Source organism: Pelmatolapia mariae, linkage group LG9, assembly GCF_036321145.2.
Source record: "Pelmatolapia mariae isolate MD_Pm_ZW linkage group LG9, Pm_UMD_F_2, whole genome shotgun sequence".
NCBI lineage: Eukaryota > Metazoa > Chordata > Actinopteri > Cichliformes > Cichlidae > Pelmatolapia > Pelmatolapia mariae.
In genome coordinates this window covers 38,299,053-38,307,774 of record NC_086235.1, presented here as the reverse complement: position 1 = coordinate 38,307,774, position 8,722 = coordinate 38,299,053, and the positions used below count along the sequence as shown (strand labels likewise).

At 42.6% G+C, this 8,722-nt stretch overlaps 1 protein-coding gene across 2 annotated transcripts; it reads left to right on the top strand.

The window, feature by feature from the left end:
• Positions 1 to 457: 457 nt before the first annotated feature.
• acp5b (acid phosphatase 5b, tartrate resistant) lies at positions 458 to 8,042 on the top strand. 2 transcript variants are annotated; one of them, XM_063483937.1, is made up of 6 exons: positions 458 to 678; positions 3,948 to 4,138; positions 5,547 to 5,674; positions 6,218 to 6,409; positions 6,640 to 6,787; positions 7,058 to 8,042. In XM_063483937.1, the coding sequence occupies exons 1-6, from the start codon at positions 603 to 605 to the stop codon at positions 7,295 to 7,297; spliced, it is 975 nt and encodes a 324-aa protein (XP_063340007.1). In that variant the 5' UTR covers positions 458 to 602; the 3' UTR covers positions 7,298 to 8,042. The 2 variants fall into 2 exon arrangements, with proteins under 2 accessions (XP_063340007.1, XP_063340008.1); XM_063483938.1 differs by lacking the exon at positions 5,547 to 5,674 and having other exon boundaries at positions 6,249 to 6,409.
• The last annotated feature ends 680 nt before the right edge of the window (positions 8,043 to 8,722 follow it).

Here is an 8,722-nt window from a genome sequence, read left to right as displayed (position 1 = left end):
AAGCATGGTTATCTTGGAGGATGGACGGTCCCCACTGTGTGGGACTGTTGCAGAACATCATCACTATCTCTCTGCATCGAGGAGCCTCCGGTGATGACGAGGCTTGCTTTTCCACAGAGGGTGACAACATCACACTGCTGTGACACTGTCAGTGCACCAGTCAGCATAGCGCTCGCTGCACAGCCTGTATTTAGTTAAATTACTCTAATTTAGTAATTACGTTCATCGTTAGCCTTGAATGATAGTATAATCAAAGTTACACACTGTAACCACAGGAAACACCCACACAGGTGTTTAATCTCATTATGTTTTTGCTTTTTTCAGAGAGGTTTGTTTGTCTTTAGAGCTTCCTTTAAAATCATTTAAATGTCAGTCAGTAAGACTTCATGCAGAGCAGAAAATACTGCAAGATCTGTGTGAAGGTCTGCACTTCTTTTACTCGCTGCAGTGTGTCACAACGTTTACAACATGTCTGCTTAGAGCGACTGCAGTCAGTTTGTACTTTGACCTGCTGATCAGCTGATATCCTGTTTTTCTCGCCCGGCCTGATGCAGGAAGTTTCAGGTTTGTTTCAGTTTTAAACAGGGGAGCACAGTGAAGCCATGGACAGGCTCATGTGTATAGTGTTGATTTTAAGCTTTCATAACTTGTGGAATGGCCTCGACGCTGTGGAGCAAGGTAGGCTACTGTCAATGTTAGGTTTGATTTACAGTGTGTTGACCTGTCAGTGTACACAGGAAGTACATGATACATATACATACATATTTGAGCTTATACGTATTATTATTACTTTGTTTCCTTGTTGTGACAGGCTGCTAATAAAGTGCCCAAAGTTACAAAACAGGGTATTTACCAAGTTGTGTGTTTAGTGTAGCTGCATCATTGGTTCATCCCTTGAGTTGGGTACCTTTATAAGGCTTGAATGACTGATAGGTCAGCGTTATAATAACGATAATATTTATTTGTTGGCCCCTACAACACAAAATAACAAGAACAGTTTTAGAAGATAGGAATACTAAAAAGTTAAGGATGATTAGAGTTGACATGCAAATGAAAACCGTTAAGTTTTGAGCTGAGATTTGGCTCTGTCAGAGTCGAGCTGTTGAAGGTGTAGTGGTAACGAATTTAAAGTCAAGGTGCAGCACAGCGAAAGACTCGGACACCAGAAGTGTCCAGTTTGAAGTGAGGAGCAGCTGAAGCTGAGCAGGGGACATGAGAAGGAGTCAAAGAACCAAAATATTGTACTGAATACAGTGTGGAGCTAGTGAAGGTGAGAACGGGTGCAACAGTCATTGGTGCAGATTTGTGTAGATGTACCATTTGGAGCCAACTGAGAAGTTTGTTTTTGAGGCGAGCAAAGAGAATGGTATTACAGTCTCCCAAACGTGAGGCGGGCAGGGCATGAGCCAGCACATGAGTGCTGTGTTGAAAAAGAAAAATGCAAAGTCTTGCAAAAATCTGACTCCTTGGAAGCAAAATATAAAGGAATAAGATGTCTTGAGACTTTCACACACCATTTAAATAAAAAACAAAACAAAACATCAAAATATGTGTTTTTATTAGTGCTGTCAGCGTTAATCTCCTTAAAATGACCTTAACGCCATAACTGCATTAACGCAGCAAGTCTCCGTTAGCGAGTTAGCGCGGATTGCCCAATGCGTGGGGCTGCACGGTGTCAACGCGTTAGCGCGGTTAGCTGTAGTGTTATTTAGGTCAGTCTTTCTCAAACTGTGGTACGCATACCCCTGGTGGTACTTGGGCTCTCTCTAGCGGTACGCCGGAAATCTCCAATTGTTTTTAAGATTAAAGAATATACCATTGTGGAGGTATGCAAAGACGACATGAGACTTCTTGAGACTCTTCTGGGAGCCAGAGTCGACCAAAAAACGTCTCCCTGAGCATGAGTTCTCTATGAAGAGCAGCCTTTCCTTATCGCCAGCGGTCGCGGCTGCTACAGAGCGCTGGCGGGCTCGTTTCCCTGGGCCTTAAAACTGCAAAGGTGGCAGACAGCGCCGTGCTGTGGTGCCAAAATGCTGATGGTAAAAACACAGCCGTTTTCCGCCGCGCCGCCGTGCCACGATCCCAGCCACCATCGATGAGTCAGAGGCACCTGGGAGAATCGGTGGGTGGGCAGGAGATGCCGTCGGAACTATCACCTGGATGCCAAAGCTCCAGGTAGCCAGGAGAATACGATCTGGTTCTTCTGCGAGTGAGCGGTAATCCTCCAAGGCCAGCAGCAGGGAGTTGGCGAGGCCAGCTGGCACTAGTGCCGGCAACTGTCGGAGGAAGACGTGAGTGAAGAGAAATCCGCCATCATCCATTCCTAGCAAGGACTGCGTGCGCTCCATGAGCTCAAGAGCGGTACCATCACCCAGGCCTGAGAGAGAGAGGAGTTTCTTGGCCCGCTCTGCATCGGAGAGGGAGTAGTGGCGCAGCAGCAGCGCCTTGAGAGCGGTGTATTTCCCTTGGGTGGGGGGAGCCCAGAGAAGGGTCATCACACGGTGAGTGGACAGCAGATCCAGCGAGGCCACCACATGATGGTATTTCATTTCTGAAATGCCACGAAGAGCAAACTGAGGTTCGATGTCCACGGACCACGAAGAGTTGTGAAGCCAAAAATCCAGCAGCTTAATCACCACAACAAAAATTCAGACGTACAGCTCTGCTCTCACTTCCAACATAAATGAAGACAGAAAACTAAACAGCAGTGACGTTTGTAGGGTTACTGAAGTTGGGCTAGCTGGTATATAATGATGTGCTACGTGATCGCTAGCACAACAGCTATGTTAGCATAACATAAACAGTGAAGCTGGAGGATGAACGCTAACTTTTTTCCACTCGATAAAAGTTAACGTGAGGGTTCCCGATGGTTAGAGACAAATGCAATCGCCATCGGCGTAACTTTGTGCTGAACATTGGGGGGGTCAAGATCTCTGTCTAAACAAATAAATAAATCTGAGTAAATTCCCAGATGATTAAACATTCTATTTTGCTGGTAATAACTGAAATGAGTAAAGAAAATCAACAGCCTATTTATGCAAGATCATTCATAATTTTATTGGGGGGGTTATATTGGTTGGGTCTGATTAATGGGGGGGTCATAACCCCCCTAACCCCTCTGGAAATTACGCCCCTGGCAGTCGCATGGCAGGATGCTGTAAACGGACCAAACTTCAGTCAGTAGAACAACTGCAATATAAGGTTAGTCATTAATATACTGCTGCATGGGCTGGGCTGTAGTTACATCGTAAGGTTTAAAAACTGAGCTTTAAAATGAACAGCGATGATAAAAACCGAGAGAGGCCGACAGTGATCACTGACTGTTTTTAAGGGCTTGTTGAGATTAAACAGAACAAGATAGAAAGCATTAAAACATGTTAAAAACACAACAGCCTTAATAATCACAGAGTAGTTTGGACTGAAGCAGGTTTCATCACGTCATCACTTGAAGACCGGATATCCCACCTGCTGTGAATGTTTTAATGCAGTACAGTTGTTATTATTATCACTCGTCACATCCTGTTTATGACAGTTAAAATAAATAACATTCATATAAGAAATAAAATTGTCTGTGTAAACTGTATGTGGTGTTAAATAGGCCCATACTACTGTACTTTAATGTCGGTCATAAGGGTGGTACTTTAAGAGCCATATATTTTATGAGGTAGTACTCATTGTTAAGAACCACTGATTTAGGTCATATGGCACCAGTGGAGGGCAGCATGGGGCACAATGTTTAGTGCTGTTGTTGCCCAGCCAAAGTAATAAACAAGAAGGTTGTGGGTTTGAATCCACCATGTGGCCAGGGCCTGTCTGTTTGTATGTTCACCATTCGTTTTCATTAAGGCATTTCACACATAGTGTTTAAACCACAAAACCATTCACGTGTATGCATCTGTCTGTGGATGGTGCACATGTGTTGAGAAAAGTGTCTTCATTGTCTGTAGGTGTCCTGAACTTTGTGGTGCTTGCAGACTGGGGTGGGCTGCCTTTGCCTCCTTACTACACTGCTCAAGAGAAAGCTGTTGCTGCAGAGATGGATAGACTGGCCCAATCCGAGGGGGTGGACTTTGTCCTCAGCCTCGGAGATCACTTCTATTTTAGCGGCGTCAAGGATGTGGAGGACCCACGCTTCAAGGTATATCATATCAGGACCCATGCATTAACAGCTGTTAATATATTCTGTTGAGCTCTTCTTGTAGCCGCAGACTTTGCGATGAATAGCATCTCTTCAGAGTTTAGTCTACCCTAAAGGAATATGCAGGGTGATGTCATTTCCTTGGCTAAAAACTAAAATGTTACAAATCAAAAATATAGTTTTAGATTTGTAGTCAGCACGTCTCACTAGTGTTGCTTCACTCTTTTTATAGTGAAGATCAGCAGGGATCATTTATTCACTGACAGTTTCTTTGTGAGCTTCACAATAAGTAAGAGAACCAAAAGAAACCCAAAGCAACAGGAAGCTTGTCCATGTTTATCTCTGTTGGACTCCAGAAAGCTGCAAAATGTGCTCTGAGATTTCCAAAGAAACACACAATCACCACATTCCCTGCAAAGTGAAGACTGGAGAGACAGTACTGGTACCCAGTGTTGGGAAGGTTACTTTTAAAATGTATTCCACTACAGATTACAGATTACATGCCCCAAAATGTATTTTGTAACGTATTCTGTTAAGTTACTCAATGTGAGTATTGTCATGCTTTTTACAACTACATTAATGTACTATTGCTGTGTGATTTATTAGTATTACTGAGGCTACTCACCACCGAGCTGGCGTTAGCTGAGGTTAGGTCATAGTCTGCTTTCAGAACTGCACATGATTATTTGCAGCTAGCAGCTTGTTAATGCTGTCCATCAATCTAACAGACTGCAGGCTAAGAGTTGTTGATGTAAATGTCAGGCACCTGGCAAGAGATCTCAAACCTGCATGGTAGCCAGCAGACAGTTGGTGTTGTAAGGCACCCTTTATTTAAAGATTCACAGTGGACATAGATAACTTCTTTCACTCCTCTTTCAAACCATCTGTCTTCTCTGTCCAAAATGTGAACACTGACATCCTCGAAAGACCTTTGTCCTTGAGATGCAGATGTTCTGGTAAACTTCAGTGTTGAGGTTTCCGTTCACCTCCATGCGCACGGCACAGTCCAGAAACAGTTATCCTTAGTGTCTGCCCTGGTGTGTTTCTATCCACAGAGTTCATGTGAGCAGTGAAGGCTTCTACTTCTTGGGTTCTGATTTTGACCCAGGTGTCATCCACGTATCTGTGCCAGTGGCTAGGTGCTTTATTTTCCGCTTCCTCCATGTAAAGGTTGGCTATAATGGGTGACACTGGGGAGCCCATGGCACACTCATGTTTGTGTCTGTAGAAATCCACAGTGGGTCAGTGACTCTCTTCAGGGGCGACTCCCACTTGGGTTTAAATACCTCAGGTTTTAGAACTGCAGAAGCTTCTTTGATGACAGGTGAAACAGAAGAAGTCCAGTACTTTCAAAGCTTCTAGACTACCATGAGCTGGACATAAACTGTGAGGTATTTCTCCTCCACAGAACACGTTTGAAGGTGTCTTCTCTCAGCCATCTCTACTGGATATACAGTGGTACCTAACTGCTGGAAACCACGACCATATTGGCAACATCTCAGCACAAATGGCTTACTCTAACATATCCCACCGATGGTAAATAAGATAAGATAAGATAAGATAACCTTTATTAGTCCCACACGTGGGAAATTTGTTTTGTCACAGCAGGAAGTGGACAGTGCAAAAGTTATGAAGGACAATTAGAATAAAATAAAATAAGAATAAATACAGTACACAACTGTACAGAATAGAATAAAAATAGAATACTATATACAGTAGAATAAAATAGAATAAAATATACAATAGGATAAAAATAGAATACAAATGCTATATACAACAGAGTGAAAAATACAACGGTGCCAGAAAGATTATTGCACATTTGTGTTATCAAATATCAAGCAATACAGACAAGCTTTAGGCAAAACACTCTTAGATATGAGTGAGGTCAGTCTTCTTACACCTGTAGCTTTGACCTTAACTAGTTATCATGTGACTATTGCCTTGCATTAAAATCATGTTTCAGATGTTGCTAAAACGAGCTCTGATGTTTTGTATGCGTACACTCGTTTCTGTGATAAACATGATTCAAGGTTCCAGACCTCAGTGTTGCTTAGACGTTATGATGTGTTATTTCTGTAGGAATTACCCAGCTCTTTATTACGATCTTCAGTTTACTGTTCCACACACAAACGTGTCAGTGAGCGTCCTGATGATTGATACGGTGGTGCTCTGTGGAAACACGAATGACCAAGTCCAGCCTGTGGGACCAGAGGACTCCATGGCAGCAAAAAACCAGTGGAACTGGATCAGTGCTAAACTGGCCAGCAGCAGGTGATTCAAACAGATTTGTTTGACTAGTTATGTGCACAAATGTCACTCAATGCAACCAAAGATACATTTATGATTTATTAAAGGCTTAAACAGTGTACAGTGTACAGAATACCAAACAGAGAAGAGCATCAAAGAGAGGGAAACATACACCCAACAGTTTAAACCAGTTAGCTCTGCTGGTGTTGCTGGTCCCTCTGTGTGTGAGTTTAAAGGCTGTCTGACTTGTGCAGGTCTGACTATGTGGTGGTGGCTGGTCATTATCCTGTGTGGTCTATTGGCAATCATGGACCTACAGCCTGTCTAGTCGACAAACTACGGCCTCTACTGAAGAAGTACGGAGTCACAGTTTACCTGTGTGGCCATGATCATGATCTGCAGGTGTGTTCACATACAGAGTATCACTGTCACCAGTTAAAACAAGGGAATGAAGTGTCTCCACCCATTATATTCAGTCCATCGCACTGAACTGCTGGGACAACCAGTAAGTCCAATGCTATGAAGTGTTGACCAAGTGTTTCTGTGCCCCAAACCAGATGATATCATATTAATGTTAAACAAAGAGATACTAGTTTCTGATCTTTGTGTAGAAAGTGTGAAAATCCAACCCATCAAAAGAAGACACAGTTTCTCTGTTCTCTCCTCCAACAGTTTATCAGAGAGGATGATGGGAGCTCATATGTTGTCAGCGGGAGTGGGATGGTCAGTGACCAATCCACTCGTCACATCAGCAGCGTCCCTCCGTCCTGGCAGCTCTTTTCCAGTCCTGTCAATCACACAGCAGGAGGCCTGGCGTTCTTCCAAGTGACTGAGCGTCAGATGACCATCAGCTACATGCAGACAGATGGGAAATGTGTTTACCAGGCTGAGCTGCCAAAACGCAAAGTCTGAGGCCGCTCATCGCCGCAGAGACCGTCAGGGAGCAGCCATCTTTGTTCATGTCCTGCACAGCTTTGTGTAATTTACACTGTAAAATATAAAACCTTTATTTTAATTACAACTTTTTTAGGTTTTACATTTAATTATTATGAAATTAAACAGCTGTTTGGTCAATAATAGTTTCAAATGTAATGCTTTTAATTTCTACTCTTTATGAACAGATCAGCGTGTATGAATGCGTACATATGAATATGTAGGGAAATATATATATATATATATGATGCCACATCACAACAGCAGCCGCTTCAGGGAACTTTATATTGTAAGTTAAAGGCGCTGCAATCACACTACAGTGACAGTTACTTTGTTTGTTACTGTTGCTTTGGTTACAGAAAAGCAGCCTGTGTGAAGAACAACATACTGGTTACTATTTTGTAACCATCAGCATTGTTTTATTTGCTTTTGTTAAACACATTTAATATAAATTCACAGTTTCACATTCATAGTCACAGACGGTTTAAAAATAATTAAGCACTTACCGGATCAGTTATCGATCAGATGCTGTGATTGATGATGATGATAATCATCTATAATAATGTGATAAACTTCAGAGTGTGCATCAAACAAATATCAGTGAAAATCTGAGAAGCTGCCTGATTGTGGCGTCAAAGTGACTTTAATCCAACATTTGAAGCTTTGTTCTTTAGAACATGTACAACGTTCCCTCTGGAATCAATATGTTACCACAAAGTAATAGAAATACTTGTTTTCTTGAAATACACTTTCAACTTTTTTCTCAAAATGATTGATAATATTTTTCTCTTGATGTGTCCCTAATACTTCTTTGTAATATATAGAGTCCATCCCACTGATGAGTGGCTCTGTGCAGCCTCGTCTTGCTCCTGTCACTCAGAGTTACATTTGTCACATTACAAGATCAGAAAATTCATTTGACCAAAACGTTTACAAAACTTTACAGAACTTTTCATTTTGGTGGTGACAGATCTTCATTTTGACACATGAATTAAAGGTTTCGGGTTAGTTACAGCTTCTCCAGGTTACCCACTGTGCAAAGGGACGTCTTTTATCTGTCAGTTTTGGACCCCCGGGGATTTTGGTCCACTGAAGCAGCTGTTTTGTAACACCAGGCGACGTCTACTGAACGTCTAGTGTTCACGTCCGTAGCACCTCCGTGTGCGGCTATTTACGGTCCCTATGTGGTCATTGTGGACGTCTTTTAAACGTCAAACTTGGACTCATATTAGACGTGGCTTCTATAGGCTCTGATGTCTCCAGAGGGTGGAGGACATGATGTCTATGAGCTACCAGGTCATTTTTCTGTAGCTTTGTTTGTGTCTGCAGCTACATCTGTGGCTGAGACAGTCAAATGGAGCAGTGTGAGCCCTGTGAAATGGGACTAGATCATAACAGTTACGT